General features: G+C 49.8%; 1 protein-coding gene across 3 annotated transcripts in view; it reads left to right on the top strand.

Annotated features, from left to right (window-relative positions):
• Window positions 1–13,465, top strand: part of LOC135031779 (uncharacterized) — a 935,328-nt gene that overhangs the window by 734,474 nt on the left and 187,389 nt on the right. For all 3 annotated transcript variants that reach the window (XM_063954034.1, XM_063954035.1, XM_063954033.1), the window contains exon 27: window positions 7,138–7,195. In XM_063954034.1, coding sequence (XP_063810104.1) covers window positions 7,138–7,195 — 58 coding nt within the window. The remainder of the gene's footprint in view (window positions 1–7,137; window positions 7,196–13,465) is intronic.

Below are 13,465 nucleotides of genomic sequence, written 5' to 3'. Positions count from 1 at the left end.
AGACAGTTGTAGTGAATGGAGTTCAATCTATGGAGGGAAGTGTTACCAGTGGAGTACCCCAGGGATCTGTACTTGGTCCAGTTCTCTTTAATATCTTTGTTGGTGACATTGCAGATGGTATTGAAGGGAAGGTATGCCTTTTTGCAGATGATACAAAGATATGCAACAGGGTAGACACACCGGAAGGTGTAAAACAAATGATTGATGACCTAGGTAGACTTGAGAAATGGTCAAGAACGTGGCAACTACAGTTTAATGCTAAAAAATGCAAAATCATGCACTTGGGTCTCAAAAACCCAAAGGCTAAATATAGTATCAAGGGTACTATAATGGAAACTACTGAGGAGGAAAGGGATTTAGGAGTCACTATTCAAGTGACTTAAAGGCAGGAAAGCAATGCAACAAAGCAATGAGGTGTTATGAGCCACGGCTGTGGCTCATTCCTGTTTTGCATGTCAGTTAGGTATTTTATGTTATTCTTCTGTTCATGTTCCCCGTGGGTGTCATGGGGTGCTCGGAGCTCACCCTTAAGGAGGGGATACTGTTATGAACCACAGGTAGTGGTTCATTCCTATTTTATGTTTATAAGTTGTCTTGCAGGCCAGGATTTCCCGTTGCTCTGTTTAAGAATACTCTTGGTTGCTGCCGCTGGTTAGTCTGTGTAATTGCAGCTTGTTCCCATGTGTTCAGCCTCACCTGGCTGCTAATTGCATCTTGTCAGTTTGGAGTCATGCAACAGGGCAGCTGCATGATATTATTAATTAGGCCTCTCTGTTATATGCTGGCTCAGTGCAATTCACAGACGCTGGTGATATTTCTAGGTTTCCAGTCTGCTTGAGTTCTGAGCTTGTTCCTGCCAGTTCCTGAGCTCCTGTGTAGCAGTGTCTGTCGAGCTGATTCCTGTGTCGATTCCTGTGTCAGTCCCTGTGTCGATTCCTGTGTCTGATCCCGTGTCCTACCGTGAAGCGTTCCTGTCCAGAAGTCCTGTGGCTTTGCCTATGCCTGGTCGAGTTTCTGGCTTCTTGGTGTCCACCGGTCTGTCGTTTGGGATTCTGCCTGTCCTCCAGTTCTGAGAGTCTGTGTCGGCAGCATTGGGGGTTCCTGTCCGTTTGCCAGTATTCGTACCGGTTCCGTGAGTAGCAGCTCTGCCGCGTCCGTCGGCCTAGGCCGCTGTATTCCGTTATTATTTCTGTCACTGGTGTTTTGCAGAGGGTTCTGCTTATGCTGTCACCGCCGGTACACAAAAGTATTGTGTCGGCGTGTGGTCAGCATTTCCTTTGTTGTTCTTTTCCTTTGGCGGCAAGCCGCACATACTTTGGTTTTAGGTTTGTTAGTAGCCCCTGGCCTTGTTGTTTAGTTAGAGGGCCCCTTGTTATCACCCTGTCTCGGTTCACTCTTTGTCTCTCATTAAGACCTGAGGGGGCATCGAAGTTGGGCAGACGTAATCCGCCCTTCAAACGCGACTGCCATGGGCTCAAGCAACCATAGTCTCGCAAGAGTGTACTGACAGCACGGGCGAGACAACGGAGATAGGGCGCCAGGGGCTATTCCCTTTCCATTCCCCTTTCCCAGCATTACGTCCTGGTGCTCTGGACTCACTTCATAACATCTCCCTTGTTCTGAGCACCAGGAACCTAACATTATCACCAGCCATACCACAAAAAAGAAATAAAACTTTTTTCTTTTTTGGCCCAGTCCAGTGTCTAGTCTAGAGTCCAGTCCTGTCTAGAATTCAGTGTGCAGAATCCAGTCCGGTGTTTAGAATCCAGTCCAGTGTTTAGAATCCAGTCCGGTGTTTAAAAAAAAAAAAAAACAGTCTTGTTTTGTCTAGTTTAAAAATGTAGTCTTGCCTTGTCTAGTCTTGCCTTGTCTAGTCTTGCCTTGTCTTGTCTTGCCTTGTCTTGTCTTGTCTAGTTTTAAATCCTCCTATGTCTACTATGCAAGCCCTGCAGGCATCTCTCTCAGCCCTGAACTCTGCTTTCAGTGCTTTGAGACCAGAGCGACTAGAAGTTTTGCAGCAATCCTTAAAGCAACTGCAAAACCTTCTGACTAAAATCTTGCTCATCTTGCCAGAAGTCGTTGAGAGTACATCTATCTCTAAAGAGACTCTTGTTCACAGTATGGTGACAAGAGAATCCTCTGGTTTAATTGAAGAGAAAAGGTTTAAAAGTTTTCTGCGGCCCAGGCTCTCAGAAGAGGAGCGTCTGCGTCGCAGAAACTTAAACTTATGCCTATATTGTGGGGGTTTAGGCCACTATCTGCAGACCTGTGAGTTGCGCAAGCCAAAGTGTGGTGACGAGTCTTGCCCTCTGGCCAAGTTGAGTCAGGATACAAGACCTACTCCTGTCTCTACTGTGGCAGAGGTACTTGTCACACAACCCACACTAAAAAGCTCTCTGTCCTATAATTGGGGTCCTTGGGCAAGGGAGCCCCATTATAGATTCAGGAATCAAAAGAGAATGTTTCTCTCCTCTCTTGAGGTTCCTGTTGAAGCAGAGTTGCAAGCCCCTGGAGTGGTGCCCGTTGCCCAGGTTCCTGGAGTGGTGCCCGTTGCCCAGGTTCCTGGAGTGGTGCCCGTTGCCCAGGGTCCTGGAGTGGTGCCCGTTGCCCAGGGTCCTGGAGTGGTGCCTGTTGCCCAGGGTCCTGGAGAGGTGCCCGATGCTCAGGGTCTTGGTGCGGTACCCGATGCCCAGAGTGCTGGAGCGGTACCCGATGCCCAGAGTGCTGGAGCGGTACCCGATGCCCAGAGTGCTGGAGCGGTACCCGATGCCCAGAGTGCTGGTGCGGTACCCGATGCCCAGAGTGCTGGAGCGGTACACGATGCTCTAGCTTATAGAGGGACATCAAATATTATAGCTCAGGTTTCCATACCAGAAGGGGTCTCAGAAGCTGTTACCCCAGGTAGGGACTTGAAGAGCGCAACCCCAGAAAGGGTATCTGAAACCATAGTTCTAGAAGGGAACTCGAGAAGCAAAACCCCAGAAGGGATCTTTGAAGTAATATCCCCAAGTGGGGTCTCGAGAGACGCAGCCTCTAAGAAGGGTCTAGAGGTCGCTTCCCCAGGAAAGAACTTAAGAGGTGTAGCATTAGTGGAGGTGCTGAAGGTTATAGCTTCAGCAAAAGTACCGGAAGTCATAGTCCCGGGAGAAGTTTCGATGATTGTCGACTCAGAGAGGGAGGCCAATGGCTCGGTCCCAGTGAAGGAAGTCGATGGCTCGGTCCCAGTTAGGGAGGTCGATGGCTCGGTCCCAGTGGGGGAGGCCGACGGCTCGGTCCCAGTAAAAGAATCCAAGGTGCTGACCCCAGCGGGGTTCCCAGAGGCCACTGCCCCAGCGGGGTTCCTGAAGGCCACTGCCCCGGGTGGGGTTCAGAAAGTCACTGCCCCGGGTGGGGTTCAGAAAGTCGCTGCCCCGGGTGGGGTTCAGAAAGTCACTGCCCCGTGTGGGGTTCAGAAAGTCACTGCCCCGTGTGGGGTTCAGAAAGTCACTGCCCCGGGTGGGGTTCAGAAAGTCACTGCCCCGGGTGGGGTTCAGAGAGTCTCAGCCTCAAGTAAGGTCAATAGTGACCAGGTCCTAGCAAAGCACTCCAGTCAGTCAGATGGGAAGGAAACAGATCCTGACTCTGTTGATATCTCAACATCCATAATCTTTGATGGGGACTTAGCCCAATTTCTGGCGCTTTTCAAACACTATTACACTATTATGTTGTCTAGACCATTTCTGGGCATCACTTTAGAGAACCTTGGGCTCTATCTGATTTATTCTTTTAGAGGAGAGCCTTTTGATTGGGCGACCAGCCTAATGAAAGCGGAAGATCCCATTCTTCAGGATCCCCCAGCATTCTGTGATGCAATTAGTAAAAGATATGGTTCCAAAGAAATTGGTTCAGGTTCCTCTAAGTCACCCGTCTTGTCTGCGGAGAGTCCACCAAATACTGTAAACTCGGCACAAGAGTCTCAGCCCGTTGTTTTGACTGCAGGATGTGCTTTTCTGAATTCTTCTTCTAATAGGAGTACTTTGCCTGAAAGTTCAGCTCCCAAGGGTAAGAAACCTATCTCTGATTTGAACGCAGCCTTGCTGGGTGGTGCCGTCAGTTCAGACAATGTTTGGGGAATTACCTTGGTCAGACCTAAAGAGCTTTGTAAAAAGAAGAAGAAGAAAAAGAAATAATTTTTGACTCTTGCCTTGATATAAAAAAAAAAAAAAAGATTTTTTTCCTAGTCTTGTGTCCAGTGGCCACCGTCAAGGGGAGGGCACTGTTACAAGCTGTTGCTACAGCTTGTTTCTGTTTTCTTGACTGTTAGACCAGTGTGTCAGGTTTTTTTTTGTATCCCTTGTTTTGGATAGTCTGTATTTTGGGGTCCTTTGACCCCTCCTCAGGGGGGGGGGGTACTGTTATGAGCCACGGCTGTGGCTCATTCCTGTTTTGCATGTCAGTTAGGTATTTTATGTTATTCTTCTGTTCATGTTCCCCGTGGGTGTCATGGGGTGCTCAGAGCTCACCCTTAAGGAGTGGATACTGTTATGAACCACAGGTAGTGGTTCATTCCTATTTTATGTTTATAAGTTGTCTTGCAGGCCAGGATTTCCCGTTGCTCTGTTTAAGAATACTCTTGGTTGCTGCCGCTGGTTAGTCTGTGTAATTGCAGCTTGTTCCCATGTGTTCAGCCTCACCTGGCTGCTAATTGCATCTTGTCAGTTTGGAGTCATGCAACAGGGCAGCTGCATGATATTATTAATTAGGCCTCTCTGTTATATGCTGGCTCAGTGCAATTCACAGACGCTGGTGATATTTCTAGGTTTCCAGTCTGCTTGAGTTCTGAGCTTGTTCCTGCCAGTTCCTGAGCTCCTGTGTAGCAGTGTCTGTCGAGCTGATTCCTGTGTCGATTCCTGTGTCAGTCCCTGTGTCGATTCCTGTGTCTGATCCCGTGTCCTGCCGTGAAGCGTTCCTGTCCAGAAGTCCTGTGGCTTTGCCTATGCCTGGTCGAGTTTCTGGCTTCTTGGTGTCCACCGGTCTGTCGTTTGGGATTCTGCCTGTCCTCCAGTTCTGAGAGTCTGTGTCGGCAGCATTGGGGGTTCCTGTCCGTTTGCCAGTATTCGTACCGATTCCGTGAGTAGCAGCTCTGCCGCGTCCGTCGGCCTAGGCCGCTGTATTCCGTTATTATTTCTGTCACTGGTGTTTTGCAGAGGGTTCTGCTTATGCTGTCACCGCCGGTACACAAAAGTATTGTGTCGGCGTGTGGTCAGCATTTCCTTTGTTGTTCTTTTCCTTTGGCGGCAAGCCGCACATACTTTGGTTTTAGGTTTGTTAGTAGCCCCTGGCCTTGTTGTTTAGTTAGAGGGCCCCTTGTTATCACCCTGTCTCGGTTCACTCTTTGTTTCTCATTAAGACCTGAGGGGGCATCGAAGTTGGGCAGACGTAATCCGCCCTTCAAACGCGGCTGCCATGGGCTCAAGCAACCATAGTCTCGCAAGAGTGTACTGACAGCACGGGCGAGACAACGGAGATAGGGCGCCAGGGGCTATTCCCTTTCCATTCCCCTTTCCCAGCATTACGTCCTGGTGCTCTGGACTCACTTCATAACATCTCCCTTGTTCTGAGCACCAGGAACCTAACATGAGGAAGGTAAGTCAGATGCTTGGTTGCATAGGGAGAGGAATCAGTAGCAGGAAAAAAGAAGTGATAATGCCACTGTATAGGTCATTCATGCGGCCCCATCTGGAATACTGTGTCCAGTTCTGGAGACCATATCTCCAGAAGGATATAAATACATTTGAGAGTGTACAAAGAAGGGCAACTAAAATGGTGCATGGCCTACATCACAAAACTTACCCGGAAAGGCTGAAAGATCTTAACATGTATAGTTTGGAGGAGAGTGTTACAATCCTGAGCACTCATGTTTTGTTATTGTTATAATTACCTTTGCTTCAGTTTGTGGAACTACAGGTCACAGCTAGCTCCTGCATAGTTGTCTCCCAGTGCCTTTGCTCCTGCACTCAGCAACTGACTTCACAGGTGTCTGGATTCTGTAATTACAGCTCGTTACCTGAAAACTACTATTCAGCTTGTCAGCCTGCTCAGTCTGCACTGCAGCTGCATGTTATATCAATTACTGGGGGCCTGTCTGGTGCTCACAACTGATTGGTCCAGGCTGTTCTTTTAAGCCTCTCAATCCCAAGAAGCTTTGCCAGTTATAGCTACTCCATGGGGTGTTCTGCTCTCTGGTTCCTCTCTGGTCTCAGTTCATCTGTCCAGTGGGTATTGCCTTGTTCCAGTATTGAATTCCAGCTTCAACATCTTGCTGACAACTTTAGTCTGCCGACTGCCGTTACCCTGTCTCCAAGTGTCTGCACCCCAGTCCGTCCGTGTGCCGCTACCTCCTGTGTCACCCCTGGAGTGCCTGCTGCTGTTCCATCTCCACAGCCCCAGCGTACCATCTGGCCGTGTGCACCCTGCCACCTTCTCCAGTTCCTGTTTGTTCCTGTGTATCCCTGCAGCTGATCATATACAACACCTCTACCATAACTCTAGTCAAGTTCAGGTATCAAGTGACCCAGACAGGGGGCCGCGACCTGCACGTCGGAAGCCGCGAAGCCCATATCCCCTTGCGGGGTTCCCTGGTGAAAACCTTCCGGCGTGTTAGACTCCGCGCCTCTGTTCTGGGTAACGTCAACCACTTGGTACCTGATCCCGAATTCCGGATTCTGCACCAGTTCCTGACAGAGAGAAGGGAAAGGGGGGACATGATAGAAACTTTCAAATATATCAAGGGTCTTAACAAAGTTCAGGAGGGAAACATTCTTCAAAGGAAGAGAAGTATTAGAACTCGAGGACATACACTGAGACTTGAGGGGGGGGGGGTTCAGGGGAAATTTAAGGAAAAATTACTTCACAGAAAGGGTAGTGGATAAGTGGAATAGCCTCCCACAAGAGGTGGTAGAGGCTAATAACTGTAGAGCAATTTAAACATGCTTGGGATAGGCATATGAATATCCTTACAAAGAATTAAGGTTCAAAAAGGGTTGAGATTGCCTAAAGGATAAAAAAAAGGGGGCAGACTAGATGGGCCAAGCGGTACTTATCTGCCGTCAAATTCTATGTTTCTATGTTTCTAATCACATATTTTTTGTTTTGCAGGCAGTATGTTTATAGTGGAATCCATAGTGCTCCCCTGTTTCAAGGCCTTCCTAATGCTGTAAGTATTAACTATTTTATATACTTTATACTTTAATAATATTATGAGCAGAGGTGTAGCTAGGTGACATGGTGCCCGGAACAAGGGTATGTTTCGGCGCCCTCTCCCCTGTACTGAATTGGGTGCATATTACATTTGAAAAGAAAAATATTTAAATATCCTAAATTGGTGACAGGGCTGGTTATAGACATTGTGGCGCACAGGGCGAAAGTTTCCGTTTGGGTGCCCCCATATTTAAGATATGAGGAGACATCCACAATCCCCCAAAATATAGGAGTGTAGCTTCATACAGATAGAGGTGCTGCAGCAGCAGCAGCTGGGGCAGAGAGAGGTGTTGCAGCATCAATGTAGAGAGAGGTGCTATAGCAGCTGGGGAAGAGAGGGGTGCTGCAACAGCCGGCGCAGAAAGAGGGGCTGCAGCAGCCGAGGAAGAAATTGGTGCTGTAGCAGCCGAGGCAGAGAGAGGTGCTGCAGCAGCTGGGACAGAGAGAGGTGTTGTAGCAGCCTGGTCCGAAAGAGGTGCTGCAGCAGCGGGATCAGAGGGTGGTGTAGCAGGACAGAAGTAACCCTGCTGCACAGCTACAAGTAGAAGTGAAAAGAGGGCGACAGAGCTCTGGCATGTGCTGGCTGTCGGTGTCTCCTGCTGTCTCCTCTGGCCTGCCCTGTACCCTACCTAGTGTTCAAGTCAGTGTGCGCCCATCTGCTTCTGCTCCTCCTGCTCTGTGTCTGCCCAAACAGCGGCCCGTGGCATGGAGGGAGGAGGGACGCTGGTGGTGCGCCCTCTGACTTTTCCGGTGCCTGGAGCTTGTGCTCCACCAGAGCCACCCTCGCTACACCCCTGATTATGCGTAAGGTATTCGTTTATATATGCAGCACTTTTCTGGGTAGTGCTTACTATGTACCATCAGGGCAGTAGAGAGCCTGGCTGGGCCCAGGTACTTTTCAGGGGGCGTGGTCCTACACACTTAATACAGAAAAAATAGTACTTTAAGTGCCACCCTGCCACACTGCAGTCCCGCACACAGCATTGTGTGCTGGGCTGGGGAGAAGAGATGCTGCTGTCAAGGCTGTCTTAACAGCAGTGTAGGCCCCTGGGCAAGCAATGCACTGGTGCTCCTACCCGTCCTCCAGCGGCAGGTATGGGGGGTGCTATTAGTGGCAGCTTTGATGTCCCACGGCCGTAGGGGATGTTCTATCTTCCACTCATCATGTAGGACCATGAGCAATAATTTTGGCTAATTACTCCTTTACTGCACAAATGGTGGGAGATAGGCAGGAAGGAGAACACTAAACTGTAGAAGGGGCATTGGGCTGAATGAAGGGTCTCCGGTACATGGTAGGGGGTGTTTAATACGCAGGAGAGTGGATACTGGAGTGGGCTTAATATTCACCATTTTCTCTGACGTCCTAGTGGATGCTGGGAACTCCGTAAGGACCATGGGGAATAGCGGGCTCCGAAGGAGGCTGGGCACTCTAGAAAGATTTATAACTACCTGGTGTGCACTGGCTCCTCCCACTATGACCCTCCTCCAAGCCTCAGTTAGATTTTGTGCCCGGCCGAGGTTGGATGCACACTAGGGGCTCTCCTGAGCCTTTAGAAAGAAAGATAGAAATTAGGTTTTTTATTTTCAGTGAGACCTGCTGGCAACAGGCTCACTGCAGTGAGGGACTAAGGGGAGAAGAAGCGAACCTGCCTGCTTGCAGCCAGCTTGGGCTTCTTAGGCTACTGGACACCATTAGCTCCAGAGGGATCGACCGCAGGCCCTGTCCTTGGTGTTCGTCCCGGAGCCGCGCCGCCGTCCCCCTTACAGAGCCAGAAGCAAGAAGAGGTCCGGAAAATCGGCGGCAGAAGACATCAGTCTTCACCAAGGTAGCGCACAGCACTGCAGCTGTGCGCCATTGCTCCTCACACACACTTCACACTCCGGTCACTGAGGGTGCAGGGCGCTGGGGGGGGCGCCCTGAGAAGCAATAATAACACCTTGGCTGGCAAAAATACCACAATATATAGCCCCAGAGGCTATATATGTGGAAAATACCCCTGCCAGAATATAGGAAAAAGCGGGAGAATAGTCCGCGGAAAAGGGGCGGAGCTATCTCCCTCAGCACACTGGCACCATTTCTCCTTCACAGATCCGCTGGAAGGAAGCTCCCTGGCTCTCCCCTGCAGTCTACACTACAGAAAAGGGTAAAAAAGAGAGGGGGGGCACTAAATTTAGGCGCAGTATACAATTATATAGAAAAAGCAGCTATAGGGGACATAACTCAGTTAGTCCCTGCATTATATAGCGCTCTGGTGTGTGCTGGCATACTCTCACTCTGTCCCCCCAAAGGGCTTTTGTGGGTCCTGTCCTCTGTTGGAGCATTCCCTGTGTGTGTGCGGTGTGTCGGTACGGCTGTGTCGACATGTTTGATGAGGATAATGATGTGGAGACGGAGCAGATGCCTTTAGAAGGGATGTCACCCCCTGCGGGGCAGACACCTGAGTGGTTGAGCTTATGGAAAGAAATGAGTGCACGTATAGACTCCTTACATAAGAAATTTGACGACATGCCAAATGTGGGACAGCCGACTTCTCAGCTCGTGCCTGTCCAGGCGTCGCACAGGTCATCAGGGGCTCTAAAACGCCCGCTACCTCAGACCGCAGACCCAGATGTCGACACTGATACTGACACCAGTGTCGACGACGATGAGTCTAACCTGATGCCCACTAAGGCCATTCACTGCATGATTGAGGCAATGAAAGAGGTGTTACACATTTCTGATGTAAATACAGGTACCACTAAAAAGGGTATTATGTTTGGGGAGAAAAAACTACCCGTAGTTTTTCCCCCATCAGATGAATTAAATGAAGTGTGTGAAGAAGCGTGGGCTTTCCCTGATAAAAAATTGGTAATTCCTAAGAAGGTACTAATGGCGTTCCCTTTCCCGCCAGAGGATAGGTCACGTTGGGAAACACCTCCTAAGGTGGATAAAGCGCTCACACGTTTGTCTAAAAAGGTGGCACTACCGTCTCCGGATACGGCCGCCCTCAAGGAACCTGCTGATAGAAAGCAGGAGGCGATCCTGAAGTCTGTATATACACACACTCAGGCATTATACTTAGGCCAGCTATTGCGTCAGCTTGGATGTGCAGTGCTGCCGCTGCGTGGTCAGATAAACTGTCAGAAAATATTGACACATTAGACAGAGACACGATCCTGTTAACCATAGACCATATCAAAGACTCAGTCTTATATATGAGAGATGCACAGAGGGAAATCTGCCGACTGGCATCTAAAGTAAGTGCATTGTCCATTTCTGCTAGGAGAGGCTTATGGACTCGCCAGTGGACAGGAGATCCAGATTCTAAAAGGCACATGGAAGTGTTGCCATATAAGGGTGAGGAATTATTTGGGGATGGTCTCTCGGACCTAGTTTCCACAGCAACGTCTGGGAAGTCAGCATTTTTACCCCATGTCCCCTCACAGCCTAAGAAGGCGCTGTTTTATCAGGTTCAGTCCTTTCGGACCCAGAAAAACAGGCGTGGAAAAGGCGGGTCTTTTCTGTCCAGAGGCAGAGGTAGGGGAAAAAGGCTGCAACAAACAGCAGGTTCCCAGGAGCAAAAGTCCTCCCCTGCTTCTTCTTCCAAGTCCGCCGCATGACGGTGGGGCTCCACAGGCGGAGCCAGGTACGGTGGGGGTCGCCTCAAGAATTTCAGCGATCAGTGGGCTCGCTCACAGGTGGATCCCTGGATCCTTCAAATAGTATCTCAGGGGTACAAACTGGAATTCGAGGCGTCTCCACCCCACCGGTTCCTAAAATCTGCCTTGCCGATTGCTCCCTCAGACAGGGAGGCGGTGCTAGCGGCAATTCACAAGCTGTATTCCCAGCAGGTGATAATCAAGGTACCCCTACTTCAACAAGGCCGGGGTTACTATTCCACACTATTTGTGGTACCGAAACCGGACGGTTCGGTGAGACCCATTTTAAATTTGAAATCCTTGAACACATACATAAAAAAATTCAAGTTCAAGATGGAATCGCTCAGGGCGGTTATTGCAAGCCTGGACGAGGGGGATTACATGGTATCCCTGGACATCAAGGATGCTTACTTGCATGTCCCCATTTACCATCCTCACCAGGAGTACCTCAGATTTGTGGTACAGGATTGCCATTACCAATTCCAGACGCTGCCGTTTGGACTGTCCACGGCACCGAGGGTATTTACCAAGGTTATGGCGGAAATGATGATACTCCTTCGAAAAAAGGGAGTTTTAATTATCCCGTACTTGGACGATCTCCTAATAAAAGCGAGGTCCAAGGAACAGTTGTTGGTGGGAGTAGCACTATCTCAGGAGGTGCTGCACCAGCACGGCTGGATTCTGAATATCCCAAAGTCACAGCTGGTTCCGACGACACGGCTACTGTTCCTGGGTATGATTCTGGATACAGTCCAGAAAAAAAGTGTTTCTCCCGGAGGAGAAAGCCAGGGAGTTGTCATCTCTAGTCAGAGACCTCCTGAAACCAAAACAGGTATCAGTGCATCGCTGCACGCGGGTCCTGGGAAAGATGGTGGCTTCTTACGAAGCAATTCCCTTCGGCAGGTTCCATGCCAGAATCTTTCAGTGGGACCTGTTGGACCAGTGGTCCGGATCGCATCTTCAGATGCATCGCTTAATAACCCTGTCTCCAAGAACCAGGGTGTCTCTACTGTTGTGGCTGCAGAGTGCCCATCTTCTAGAGGGCCGCAGGTTCGGCATACAGGACTGGGTCCTGGTGACCACGGATGCCAGCCTTCGAGGCTGGGGGGCAGTCACACAGGGAAGAAACTTCCAAGGACTATGGTCGAGTCAGGAGACTTCCCTTCACATAAATATTCTGGAACTAAGGGCCATCTACAATGCCCTAAGTCAAGCAAAATCCCTGCTCCTACACCAGCCGGTGCTGATCCAGTCAGACAACATCACGGCAGTCGCCCATGTAAATCGACAGGGCGGCACAAGAAGCAGGATGGCGATGGCAGAAGCCACAAGAATTCTCCGATGGGCGGAGAATCATGTACTAGCACTGTCAGCAGTGTTCATTCCGGGAGTGGACAACTGGGAAGCAGACTTCCTCAGCAGACACGACCTCCACCCGGGAGAGTGGGGACTTCATCCAGAAGTCTTCCAGATGCTGGTAAACCGTTGGGAAAAACCACAGGTGGACATGATGGCGTCCCGCCTCAACAAAAAGTTAAAAAGATATTGCGCCAGGTCAAGGGACCCTCAGGCGATAGCTGTGGACGCTCTAGTGACACCGTGGGTGTACCAGTCGGTTTATGTGTTCCCTCCTCTGCCTCTCATACCAAAGGTATTGAGAATAATAAGAAAGCGTGGAGTAAACACAATTCTCGTGGTTCCGGATTGGCCAAGACGAGCGTGGTACCCGGAACTTCAAGAGATGCTCTCAGAGGACCCGTGGCCTCTACCGCTCAGACAGGACCTGCTACAGCAGGGGCCCTGTCTGTTCCAAGACTTACCGCGGCTGCGTTTGACGGCATGGCGGTTGAACACCGGATCCTGAAGGAAAAGGGTATTCCGGAAGAAGTCATTCCTACGCTTATTAAGGCCAGGAAAGATGTTACGGCAAAGCATTATCACCGCATATGGCGGAAATATGTTGCATGGTGCGAGGCAAAAAAAGGCCCCAACAGAAGAATTTCAGCTGGGTCGATTTCTGCATTTCCTGCAAGCAGGAGTTAATATGGGCCTAAAGCTAGGCTCCATTAAAGTACAGATCTCGGCTCTGTCGATTTTCTTTCAAAAAGAACTAGCTTCAGTACCTGAAGTTCAGACATTTGTGAAAGGAGTGCTGCATATTCAGCCCCCGTTTGTGCCCCCTGTGGCACCTTGGGATCTCAACGTGGTGTTGAGTTTCTTAAAATCACATTGGTTTGAGCCACTAAAAACCGTGGATCTAAAATATCTCACGTGGAAAGTGGTCATGTTATTGGCCTTGGCTTCAGCCAGGCGAGTGTCAGAATTGGCGGCTTTATCATGTAAAAGCCCTTATCTGATTTTCCATATGGATAGGGCAGAATTGAGGACTCGTCCCCAGTTTCTCCCTAAGGTGGTGTCAGCGTTTCACCTGAACCAGCCTATTGTTGTGCCTGCGGCTACTAAGGATTTGGAGGACTCCAAGTTGCTAGACGTTGTCAGGGCCCTGCAAATATATGTTTCCAGGACGGCTGGAGTCAGAAAATCTGACTCGCTGTTTATCCTGTATGCACCCAACAAGCTGGGTGCT

The sequence above is a fragment of the Pseudophryne corroboree genome, chromosome 2 (assembly GCF_028390025.1).
Source record: "Pseudophryne corroboree isolate aPseCor3 chromosome 2, aPseCor3.hap2, whole genome shotgun sequence".
Taxonomy (NCBI): Eukaryota; Metazoa; Chordata; class Amphibia; order Anura; family Myobatrachidae; genus Pseudophryne; species Pseudophryne corroboree.
The sequence above is the reverse complement of the archived record's forward strand: the minus strand, read 5'-3'. Positions and strand labels throughout refer to the sequence as shown.